The 13,181-nt window shown below is 41.3% G+C and overlaps 1 protein-coding gene across 2 annotated transcripts in view; it reads right to left on the minus strand.

Moving 5' to 3' along the window:
• Nucleotides 1-13,181, minus strand: part of DAPK1 (death associated protein kinase 1) — a 1,440,273-nt gene that overhangs the window by 937,695 nt on the left and 489,397 nt on the right. For both annotated transcript variants that reach the window (XM_044064186.1, XM_044064185.1), the window contains one exon: nt 10,904-10,993. In XM_044064186.1, coding sequence (XP_043920121.1) covers nt 10,904-10,993 — 90 coding nt within the window. The remainder of the gene's footprint in view (nt 1-10,903; nt 10,994-13,181) is intronic.

Here is a 13,181-nt window from a genome sequence, read left to right on the forward strand (position 1 = left end):
TTACTCAGTTGCCTCCTACAGAAAAAGCCATGGTTCGCAGACAGCTTACAAAACATCAAAGGGATTTCATTGCTGAAAGGTATCAGTCAGGAGAAAGGTACAAAAAACATTTCCACAGCATTGGATATACCATTGGACACAGTGAAGACAGTCATCAAAAAGTGGAGAAAATATGGGACAACAATGATGTTGCAAAGAACTGGACGTCCCACCAAAATTGATAAAAAGACATGATGAAACTGGTCAGGGAGGCTGCCAAGAGACAACACTGAAGGAGCTGCAGGAATTTCTGGCAAGCACTGGTTGTGTACTACATGTGACAACAATCTCTCATATTCTCATATATCTGGAATTTGGGGTAGGGTTGCAAGAAGGAAGCCTTTTCTTACCCAGAAAAACATCCAGGCCTGGCTAAAATTTGCAAAATAATACATCATGTCTCCCAAAAGCATGTGGGAAAATGTGTTATGGTCTGATGAGACCAAGGTTGAACTTTTTGGCCACAATTCTAAAAGGTACATCTGGCGCAAAAACAACAATTCACAACACCAAAAGAACACCATCCCCACGGTGAAGCATGGTGGTGGCAGTATCATGCTTTGGGGTTACTTTCCTTCAGGTGGAACTGGGGCTTTAGTCAAGGTGGAGGGAATTACGAACAGTTCCAAATACCAGTCACTTTTGGCCCAGAACCTTCAGGCATCTGCTAGAAAGCTGAAGATGAAGAGGAATTTCACCTTTCAACACAACAATGACCCCAGGTATACATCCAAATCAACAAAATAATGGCTTCACTAGAAGAAAATTTAAGTTTTGGAATGGCCCAGCCAGAGCCCAGACCTAAATCCAATAGAAAATCTGTGAGGTGACCTGAAGAGGGCTGTGCACAAGAAATGCCCTCACAATCTGACAGATTTTGAGTGTTTTTGCAAGGAAGAGTGGGCAAATATTGCAAGTCAAGATGTGCCATGCTGACAGACTCCTACCCAAGAAGACTGAATGTTGTAATTAAATCAAAAGGTGCTTCAACAAAGTTTTAGTTTAAGGGTGTGCACACACAACAAAGTATTAGTTTAAGGGTGTACACACTTATGCAACCAGCATATTTGTATGTTTTTTTATTTTTTATATTTTTTCCCTAACAGATTTGTTTGTTTTTCAATTGAACTGTACAGGTTTATAAGTCACATTAAATGTGTGAAAAGTTTTGAAATGATTTATTGTGGTCTCATTTTTTTATATCACAAAAAACTGGCATTTTAACAGAGGTGTGTAAACTTTTTATATCCACTGGACATCCATATCCCAGAAATGAAGAAAAATCACCAAAAGAAGGGGGCTGGAGGAAGGGCACAGTTACTGTATCAGTGATCTATTAGAAAGAACATCTACCGTTATGTTAAGTTTACTTACACAACTGTATTATATTCAACATCAGATCACTTGTTGCAGTAGCTTAAGCTACTTGGGTAGATTACCATACCTTAGAAACTAAAAAGGGAGGAGGAACTCAATTAAGAATCCAAGAACACCCTGGAGAATGACCCTAGCAAACCCTGTTCTGTGTATTGAAAAGGAATCCAGTTTAGAGTGCTTTGTAAAGATATGCACAGAGGACTAAGTTGTTGCCTTGAGAATACTTCTAGAAACTTCCTATTTCCAGAAACTCATAAAAAAGTCAAAGCCCTACTGGAATGGACTCTAACCCTGCTTACAGTAGAGGGAAAAAAAAGCATGAGACAACCATCTATGGATCATTTGTTTGACACGTCTTCTATGAAGGTAAAGAGAAAAGGACAAATAACTGATCACATTTCCTGAATAACAGAGGTTTGTACAGGTAGTATCTGAACTGCCTGTGGACATCCAGAGTATGAAAAATATTTCTCCTTTGTTTTGGGGTTCAGGAAAAAGACAGGGAGATTAACAGAATGGCTCAATATAAACTCTGACACCACTTTAGGCATAAAAGGATTAGTTCTTAAAGAAATCCTGTTCTTGTGGAAAATCACGTAGGGTTGACTCACGTGCTTGTGATTCAGATACCCTTCTATCTCGAGCCAAAGCAATGAGTAAAACAGTCTTCTACGCTAAGAACCCCAAATCCACCTACAGAACTTGTTCAAATGAAAAAGAGCAAGCTTTTCAAGCACAAAATTAAAAAAAACATTGAGGAGCTACCTTTTTTCTAGGTGGAGAGACAAGTAAAATCACTTTCAAAAGCTGCTTGATTTGAAGACACGCACAAGCACAAAAGGCCAATAAATGAACCCTGACAGAGGAGTAAGAAAGGCCAGAGAATGGCAACTCACACAAATAATCAAAAGACAGATGCAGCTCCACCTTAAAAAGGTCCTTGTTCTTAGAATGGCACTAACTAGAAAATATTTTCCATTTATTTACACATATATGATTTCTTAGTAGCAGATTTTTAGCCTCTTTCAATACCTACTGCACATGGATAGAAAAAAAAGGTGCTTAATAAGTATCACAACTCTATCATTCAGGTACTCAGTTTAAGAGTTTTTAAGTTGGGGTGTATCAAACAACCCGTCTTGCGTTAGTAAATCCAGTCTATGGAAAAGTCTATGGTAACTGCCCTTCGATGGTTTCCAAAGATGGGAGAACCACTGTTGCCTAGGACAAAAGGAATCACTCACCACAATCTTTGCGGAACCCTAGATATTAGTGGAAAGAGTAGAAAAGTGAAAAAGAATGTTCACAGCCATGGGAATGGAATGCATTTGTCTTCCAGGCCTGTTTGCAAGGAATGCTAGAGTAGAATTTATTTAATTGTCTGTTGCAGGAGGAGGCATTCAGATCTCCACAGTTAGGTCATTTCTTAGAGGATCCATGATTAAGTTTCCATTTCTGAAGGACTGTCTTGGTCTTTTTCAGCTTGTCTGCTAAAAAATTTTGCTCTGACTAAATGTATGAAGCAATCACAAAAAATGCAAGAAAGTCCGTGTCTACGAGAGCAAAAATGCTCCAACCTTAAACCCAAATATATTAGGCACAAAGAGAACTGCAGAACCTCATTTTGCGAAAAGCATCAGAGATGGAAATTTGCATGTTTACATACAGCAATAGTAATAATGATTGTCACTAGAACAGTTACTGTGGAAACAACTAGAAGATGGTCCTTATGGCCAAATGGAACTTCGACTGTCAAATCTTGAGGAATATGTTTATAGTTCAATTGAGCCCAATGACAGTATGTCTGATTTTCTGCCGTATATGGGGCAACTTCTACGTCATGTGACCAGCACTCCTGAGATGGCAAGCCTGCTTCTTGAAGTTGTCCTTTCAGAAGGCACTTCATTCAGCTTGGTGCCTGCTGCTGTAGCAACCAGGAATTATGACAGTACAATGCTCCAGATTCTGTTGGTTTCTACTCCTGTAACTACCACGAATTCTCAAAAGAAAAGTAGCAAGCTGTCTGCCACTGTAATCTTCACAAAGGAACTTGCTTCTTGAAACTGTAGTACGGCCCCGACTTCTTCCCTAATAGAAGCTTTGGATTTTCCAGTGTAACTGTTAATGTACTTTTATTATCTTCAAATGGTCTGTGATATCTTCCATGCACTGATACTGTAGCAGTGTAGTGTCCTACACAGCTGGGATCAGGCTTCAAGTAGACCAAAACAGTCTGACTGGATGATAAATACTATGCCTTTTGCAAAATGAGGCTCTGCAGCTCTCTTTGTGCCTAACATCTTCGGTTAAATGCACGAAGCCTGAAGAGTCAAACTGAGCTGATTTGCTACCTCCCAGGTTATCACGGCAAGTCTGCAAAGGCAGTAGGATCTGGTATTCCCCTGTTTATGCTCCACATCAGTGTTGGAAATTGCTTTCCACTCCAAGTTTGAAACATCTGTTCAGACAAACTGATGAGGATGCAGAAGGAAAAAGGAGAGACCTGGATTACAAAAGAACTCATCTATCTACCATAGATCCTCACTCCCTACAAAACCCAATATAAGGAACTGAAAAGATAAAGTGTGTAGATGATGAGACCAGACTTGACCTGGGGTACCACTAGATTTTTTTCATGTGAAGTCTGGGCAGGGGGATCATAAAAATCATAAAAGCCATGTACCCTAGAATCCTGAGCAATTCTTTGGCAGATACCTGTTTTTTAGTGGAAAAACACAAGAAGAATTTTTGAAACATCTTTGCGTTGTTTGGAGGAAAAGCATCTCTTCCCAGGGCAAAATCATATAGACATTGACGGAAAACAATTTTGGTAGCAGAGCTGAGAGATGATATCTTTAAGTTCACTTGAAACCCTAGACTGAGTAGAATACTCTGAACACTTGATAAGGACCCTTGACAACCATACAATCAGTCTGCAGATATAATAAAATTGCCCAAGTATGAAAAAATTTAAATGCCTTGATGTGTCGCTGATGATTTTGGCACTCTCTCTTTACTGGAGCCAGACACTATGAACTATCTACTGTTCCAAGAGAATTTATAAAGTATAATACAGAGATCTGATAATGTGAGCAAGATACAAAAAAATCTTAAGGGATGTCTGAAATGGTTGTCAATATGAAAGTGAAGGCAAGCATCTTTTTAAGTACAGCTTTACCAAGAAAGCTACTAAGGGGACAAGAGGGAACAGAGTGTGAAGGGATAACATTTTTAACTTTGGGGCCTTGACAAAAAGACTGCGAAAGGATAGGTCTAGAACAGCCACCAAATCCCTCCTTTCTTTGGCAGCAGAAAAATCCCTGAATAAAACCCTCTGCCCATCTAGCAAGCAGCACTGGTTCAATGACTCCATGAGATAACATATATTCCACAACTGGAAGAAACAGGGATATTTATTTACCGGACTAGGAGGAGTCCCCTGGAAGGAAGGGGTGGAGGGAATCCTACTAAGTGTACCCTTGACATACTTTGATAAACCATTTGTCTGAAACAATTTCAACTATACGGGAAAACAAAGACTTGGAGAGAAAGAGAAGGAGGGAGAAATTGCCATGGGGGTGGTAGTGGTGGTGGGGGTGAGAGGCCTGAAGAGTCCAATACACATTCTTAGTTTTTGGACTATCTTTGACTTTGAGAGGCTTTCCCTTTCTTTTTGGAGGCTAATTGTCATTAGCATATACAAATTCTGTTTGGAGACACCTTGCTGCTTGAAGTACTTTTTCAAAAGCAAAGCTGAAGTGGAAGGAATTTATATTTACCTTAAAAAAGAAGGTTGGAAGATTAGAGTAATTCCTTGAATCAACTTTACCACCTCATTAAATCTCTTGAGCACTCCAACAGCAGAAAGGTCAAACACTTCCTTGTCCATTCAAAACTTAGAATCTCAGTTTTAACATCTTCAGGAAGATTTTGAGAACAAAGCCAAACAAATTGTTTTATGACTAACCCACAAGCAGCAGCCCTGGAAGCAGTATCAGCAGTGTCATAAGAACACTTTACTGTCTGCTTCTCATGTAATTAAACATATCATAAGGAGACATTCTAAGAATTGTTCACCTCAGAAGAAGGAATTATAACAGTTAACATTTTCACGCTCTCAAACGACAAATACAAAAACTTTAACATGAACCTGGCAGTTCATATTCTAAATGTTAATGGGGAAGAAAATACATTTTATTCCCAAATTTGTCAAAACCATTTCCATGGGAACAGCATTAGCAATTTGTCTAGCAAACGCAGTTTTGGAAATGGAAGTCATGGCTAGGTCTGCTTTAGGGTTAGAAAACAAGCATTTGTGAGCCTGAGGTACCCTGTGCAGTTTTGTTAGACTTCCTATGGGCAAGAGGTTGACTGTCAGGTAAACTACAAGCTCTGAGGAAAGCACTCTCTAAAGCAGATAAAACAGGATGAACAGCTACAGACTTAGGAATATCCATCCATAACAACTCATACATTTGCTGGGCAACAGGAATTTCATTCTAAACCTACTGAAAAACCTCTTCACCTTAAAGTTTCAAAATAAAAAGAAAAGCTCTTCTGGAGGGAAATAGGAAACACTTTCCTCAGAGTCTTTAGGCATAAAAAAAAATCCTGGACCACAATATTCTCACCTCCAATCCCTGCAGGACTGACTGAATATTAGAATTAGAAACTGATGGAATTATTTTTCTTTTCTTTTCCAAAAAGGTAGTAGGCAAAGTAACAGCAGAAATGAACTCCCTAAGAAATCTCAACAAATTTTCCATGTACATTGAAATAAACAGGAAATGTCAAGTTTTTTTTCCTTTTGATTTTCTTTTCCTGGGAAACTGCTGTGGAAAAGACCAACTCAAAGCAAACATACTATCTCGGGGGTCAAGCTCCCATTTTCCAGTTATGCAGTAGACCTTCACTTGCGCCTTCACCCATGACTGACAAACAGTAGTTCTTCATTTCCCATAGAAGGCAATCCTTCAGCCTCAGAGGATGGGTCTAGCCCCCAAACTCACACCTGGTCCCTAGCAGCTGTAGGTCCTAAACCAGAAGGAGTGTGGGAAAATGACAAGCAGTCTAAGGAACCAAACCTGGCTGCCACAGCAGAGCTGCCTGTCAGTGGCTGAGGCACAACTGGAGCTGGCCTGACATCCAAAAGAAGAACTGAGGAGAATGGTAAATGCTCCATAGATTCAGCACAGAAGACTGGTACTAGAACTAGAAAGAGATGGTAAACCTCATCACAGTACAAAAAGGTGGTTCTGGGGTAAGAAATCAACTAACAGTCCCTAAAAGCACAACCTCCTTGCCCTAGCCACATAAAATTTACATAAATATGTAGGAACACTGTCAAAAATACATTTGTATACAGTACGATCGCAAAAGCATTCACACAGTCTCTGTGATAATCTCTAGGACCTGTTTGCTTAACAGGGGCCCCTTGTTTGCCTTAAGAAGTATTAGCCATGCTGATAGTTTGAGAGTCTGCAAGTCTGGGTGCAGCAGCAGCATCCCCACCCCACCTGAGTTAAGAGGTCTGAGATCAGGGGAAGCTGCTTTGGAGGCTGTAAGGTCAGGCTGCGCAGTAAGGGGTACCAATGTTGTCTGGGCCAATCTGGAGCAATGAGGATGGTCTTTGATTGCTCCTCCCTTATTTGATCAGTACCTTGGGAATAAGAGGCAGAGGAGGGAAGACGTACACAAAGAGGGTGTTCCGGGGAAGGTTAAGGCATCCACCTTCCACACTAGGATGTGATGCTCCCTGTTACAGAATTTTTTTCAACTGATGGTTAGGATGCGAAGAAATCCACCTTTGGAGTCCACCACGGCTGAGTGATTTGTAAAAAGATTTTTCTGTGGAGCTGCCATTCATAGGGGTTCAGTAAGTTTCTGCTTAAGTGGTCTGCCAGGGTGTTGTTGATCCCTGGTAGGTGTTGGGCTATCAGGTGCAGTCCCATAGAAGAAGCTGTCAGTCAGCGGTTCATGGCTAGCCTGCACAGAGGGTAAGATTGGGTCCCTCCCTGTCTGTTGATGTACCACATTACCATGATGTTGTCTGTTTTGATAAGGAGAACCCCTGGCTTGAGATGGGGTTTGAAGGATGTCGGAGCCGTTTCTACTGCCGCCATTTCCTTCTAGTCGATGTGTAAGGGAAGGTGCTGGGCATCCCAAAGACCTTGGATGCACCTGCGCCTTCTAGGTGAGCGCCCCAAGCTATGTCTGAGGCACTGGTGGTAATGGTCTGCCCGATTGGGCGGAGGTTGAAGGAAAGACCCTTGTTTTGGGCATGGGCCCCTGCCCACTAGAGAAACTCGGCTCTTATACAGGGGATCAGAGGTAGAGAGGTCTCTAGAGGTTGAGAGTGCTGACACCAAAGGTTCTTTAGGTACCACTGAAGTTTTATCATGTGAAGCCTGGCCAGAGGAATTAGAAGGATGCAAGATGCCATATACCCCAAGGCTTGCAGGAACTTTCTCGCAGTGAGTTGACTTCTGGGAGCCTGTTGGGTAAAACAGAGTTGCAGGAAGCCCTGCTTTTCTGGGGATAGGAAGGCCATTTGGGATGCTGTGTCCAGCAGTGCTCCCAAGAAAATGATCTTCCTGGAGGATGTTTGCCTTGATTTCTTCTAGTTGACAGTGTACCTTAAGGAGGTTAGGAGGGTTATGACAAAGAGGAGGTCCATGAGGAGCTTTTTTTTGCCATCTGCCTGAATGAGGCAGTGGTCCAGATAAGGGAAAATTTGTATACTTTTCTGTCTGCAAAAGGCTATGGCCGGGGCTAAGCATCTGGTGAATACCCTGGGAGCAGTAGATAATGCAAAGGGCATTTTGCTGTGAGCATTTTGAATTTGGGGACCACCAGGAAGGTGTTCAGAATGGATAGATCCAGGGTGGGGTGCCCAATGTCCTCTATCCTGGGAACAAGGAATAGTCTGGAATAAAGCCTGTTTGATCTGAGGGGACAGGCTCTATTCCCCTTGGGATAAGAGAACTTGGACTAGTTTCAATGCCTCTATCCACTGAGTTTGAGGTAAGGATACCCTCTTGGAATTGGAAGTTAGTAGAAGGAGAATTTGTATCCCTGAAAAAAGATCTTTAAGACCCATTGGTCTTTGTTGCAGAAAGCCAATTTTCTAAACAGAGGGAGAGCCTTCCTCTTAGTATTTGGTGAGTAAAAAGGGGCCAGAAGGGGACAGGGAGTCATTGAGAGACTTGGCCCTAGAGGGATGGCTTAGAACTACCTGCCTTTGGAGTGAAGCGGTCCACTGTTTGATTCTCTGCTGTCCCTGGGATGTGAGTCTGTGTGGTCTGTCCCTGCGGGTCTTAACTTGCCCCTGTCTAAGTGCAGGAAAGGACCAGTGTTTTGAGGGAAAATTCCTGCTGAACCTAGGAGGTTGTACCTGAAGGAAATCGTTTACTGTTTGCATAGATTTTGCTTCGTCTTCGATCTTTTTAAGCACCTCTTCTGCTTTTATTCCAAACAAGCGGTCATTATCCAAGGGTGCATCAAGTAATTTATATTTGATATGATCACGGAGAGGTTGTTCCTTCAACCATGCATGTCTCCTAATGACAGAACCTGACACTGCTGCCCTGCTTGAGGCTTCTAGGGCATTATATCCACAGTGTAGAGTGTTTAGCCACCTGATAAGTACAGTGCAGTAAATCTGCTAACTCTTTCGAATTGGCACAGTCAGGAAAGGTTGAAATCTTTTGTTTTAATAGTTCCAAAGTGTGATGTTCATATTTTAACATATGGAACTAACACTTGAGTGCTCTGACTGATAAGGATGCAGAGGTATATACTTTTTTGCCCCATCTGTCCAGAGCTCTGGAGTCCTTGTCAGAAGGAATAAGATTCTTTGCAGAACTAGCCCTAGCTCCTTTAGGTCTCTGTGTAATGACCTCTGGGTCTGCAGCAGGATTTCTGTACAGGTATTTGTGAGAATCCGGTACTCTGTAATACTGGTCAGGTTTTCTGGGAGCAGGTGGGAGGGCGTATGGAGTTAAGCTGGATTCATGGAAAACATCATTAACCACCTCTAAGACTGGAGGGATGGCCAAGGGTCTGTACTGGGGCAGCTCTAGAAACTCTCCTAATCTTTTCTTATACTGAGGGAAATCCTGGGATTCCTAGTGGAAATGTTCCCTGAGGGTGTGAAGGGTTTCCCCAAAGGAAGGATCTTCTGGTGGGGAGGCAGAATGAATGGATTCCTCTGCATCTGAATCCTCATAAGCAGTCAGAGGTAGTTCCTCTTCGAAATCTGAATAATCAGATTCCTCAGAATCCTGTTTTGTCAGTATTTCAGGAGAAAGCTCTCTTTTCCTTTTAGAAGTTGTCGCCTGACTACCCCTGATAAGGTGATAAGATCTTCTGCCATTTTAAGCATTTGAGGTTAGGGTGGTGGAGCAGGAGTGTGGCTAGAGGTAGTTTTCCTAGGAGTGGCCTTGTCTCTAGGTCTAAGAGTATCCATCGGTCTGAGAGAAATGGTAGTAGGAGTAGAAGACATTTTTTTCTGTCTAGATTCGGTAGTGCGAAAGATCTCCTCAAAGCCAGTGCCTGTGTCGCGGCTCCAGACCCAACCAAGGCAGAGACAACCAAAGGCTTGGAAGACGAAGAGGATTTCTGCGGCATACCAGACTCCGAAAGGGTCTCAGTAGAGGCCTGCGAAGGTATCAAATCAGGTATCAGGGGCTGCAAAGGCACCTGACTAAATTCCAGACAACTGATGACCTGCTTAACGGTAGAGTCATCGGAAGGCTTAGCCTTGTCTGGTCTATCTCTATCTTTATCCTTATGTTTTTTTTGGAATGTGTATGGATTGTTGGCTGACGGATGTCATTTTAGCTACAATAAGAGCTCTACGATGAATGGTTCTCGCGTTAAAGAGGGCACAGAACTGGCAACAGAGGACACTGTGGTCTGGGCCTAAACAAATGACACAGTATTAATGGAGGTCTCGGTGTGGTATTTGCTTTCCACAGGCGAGACAATTGTTAACTTTTGCGGACATCAGTTATTGCAAGAAAAAAGGATCCCCAATGGGGTACTTAGCTTTAGACATTTTCAGCTGTAGTACAAACTCTGGTAGTGACCGGCCAAACACACTTTCGAACTGCTCCTGCTATGGGCTCCATAGCAAGAAAGACTGGTGTAATGGCGTTGGCTGCCTTCCTTTATAGTACTGACGACCTCACATCAGACAGCAAGTGACAGTAGCCAACACAGAAATACTTTGACTCTGGTATTCAGGCCAGCTGAGGGCTACCACTGCTTATAGCCCACAGGTGATGACTGCAACAGTGAAAAACTAAGAACATCAGCTGCAGGCAGCCTTTAAGATGAGGATACTAAAAATCTTAAGTTTCTGGAATAGTTTTCACCTAAGTTTTCTCAGACAATCTATTAACAATGACACACTTCTTATAATTCATTTTCAGTTACTCAATCAACAAATAATGCCACAAATTTTGAAAGAAAACATGCAACTCACTTTCCATTTCCTGCGGGCTGCAAACTTTTTGAATTTTTCCATGTTTACTGCAGATGCTTTTCTACTCAGTGCTTGTAAGTTATCTTTTGGCTAAAAAAAATATAGCAGTTAATAAAGAATCTGCACTTGGAAAAATGGGTACAGTTTAACCAAAAGGTTGCAAAATAATAATATGCAAGAGAAAAATTATTTAACAGAACCTGTTAGTATATTTAGCATGCCCGAGACTTCAAGTAAACGCAAATTCTACAAGATAAAAAGTCCTGTTGTGCATGTGACCTTTACATAACAAACAAATGTTTGATGAAAAAAAAATACATGCCTTTTTGCTGGTGCAGCAGTTTTTAACAATGAAAAATGTCGTGTTGCTACAGATGAGCTACATGTTGCATACCACATTTCAAGTGCTATCACTATCTGTCTATCTTTTCCATTCTGGACTCCTCTATAATCACACATACTGGCGCTGGGATTAAAAGTTCTTTCCTGAGATATCTCTATATGTTTAAACATACAGAGCATAAATCAAATTCCCCCCATTTGTCTTACAAACTGCAATCTACTCTCTAGCAAGAAGAAAGCCTTATTGTAAAGCATGCAGACCTAATTTTCACAAAACTCAAAAAAGTAAAAATTTGGTTCTCTCCTTCCTAGCTAAGTCATAGATAGCACCCTATCATCTACAACAAGGACCTCTGCTGTCACAAAAATCAAAGTAATGCTTCAGTTCAGCATACTCTTGCACAGAGGAAACTATGAAAGCTACTGAATGCATCATTGACTTAACAGGGTAGTGACAGATGAAACATTTCAAAATGTCTCTCTTTATATGATTCAACACAATATTTCTTTGTGTTTAGCTTCCCTAATCTGAAGAAAAACCTGGTTCTCTGCAGTCTAGATAGGTTTTTGTGTTCTTCTTTTCTTAGGTTACTAAAAGTTACTACAGCAAGGCCTGAAACTGACTTAAGATACTGCATCTTGTGGTGTTTATTTTGGGAAGAGAGTTTCAAAAAGAGAGATAGGTGTAATAAATTCGGGTAGTGCTTCTATTCCGGACAAACATGAGACAGTATCAAGGAAACTGATTGTACATTTTTCCTGCATAGAATACTGGCAAATCACAAATATGAACTGTCTAAATTTTGGAAAAAACATAGCAGTTTCATGGATTCTGGCACTTTAGATCATAACACCCATTCACCATGATTGCTATTTCTTCGTATTTTTATTATTTATAATACAGTCATCTTGCTTTAGTGACTGATTTATAGCTATAATTTCTTGTAACTTTGTATATATATATATTTTTTTTTTTGTGTGTGTGTGTGTGTGTGTGTGTGTGTGTGAGAGAGAGATACAGAATTCTGAAAGCCCAAAGACCAAAACACTCGAAAGTTCAAAATGCTGAAAACACACAGGATAATAAAACTTACTATATTCCAGCACAAGTACATACAGAAACAAATAAAAGGCAAAACATATGACTCTTCTCCAAGTTTAAGATGGGGGGGCAAGCCCCCCTGCACCCTCCATGTGGGGGGCTGCGCCCTCCACACCCCCCCCTACTTTAATATTCTAACTCCGAGATCACACTACAGTGGAGAAAAGGGAATATTCCCTTATCTACACTGTACCGCGATCTCCACAAAAGATTTGTTAGATGTACTTCAACAGAATATGTTGATGTACAAGTAATAAAACATGCAAAAAAAGAAATTATGTCTTACCATAATGTTCCAATTGTATTATTGATCATTGTTCAGTCATTACATATGGGTATCGGTTCCGACCTTGGAACCAAGCTGTCCATCTTCCAAGCTCATGTCAGCTACAAACTCTTGAGCTAAACTCTTACCCAGAATTCCCCTCTCCCTGTTACCTCAGATTGAGTTTGCAAGTCAAAAGAAGGTAGAGGCTACCTCTGGTCAAATGACCTAAAAGAACCGGATGGTGAGATCCACTAGAAGCCACAGGAAGGGGAAGGAGGGAGGGTCGTAATGACTGAACTAGGATCAATAATACAGATGGAAGGTTATGGTAAGACACAACTTCTTTATCTGATATTGTTAATCCTTGTTCATTCCTTACGTATGGGACAGAGTCCCCAGCTCTCTCTTTTCCTGGGAGGATCTCATGGAAGGACATTCCTGAGCACCATAACCAGAACCAAAAGATGCTCTTCCTCTTCCCCTGGAGGCCAAATCCAATTTGTAATGATTGATGAAGGTATGAGGCGTAGCCCAAGTTGCAGCTGCACAGATGTCATGCAAAGAGC

Source organism: Protopterus annectens, chromosome 2.part2, assembly GCF_019279795.1.
Source record: "Protopterus annectens isolate FY-2018-M chromosome 2.part2, PAN1.0, whole genome shotgun sequence".
Lineage (NCBI taxonomy): Eukaryota > Metazoa > Chordata > Ceratodontiformes > Protopteridae > Protopterus > Protopterus annectens.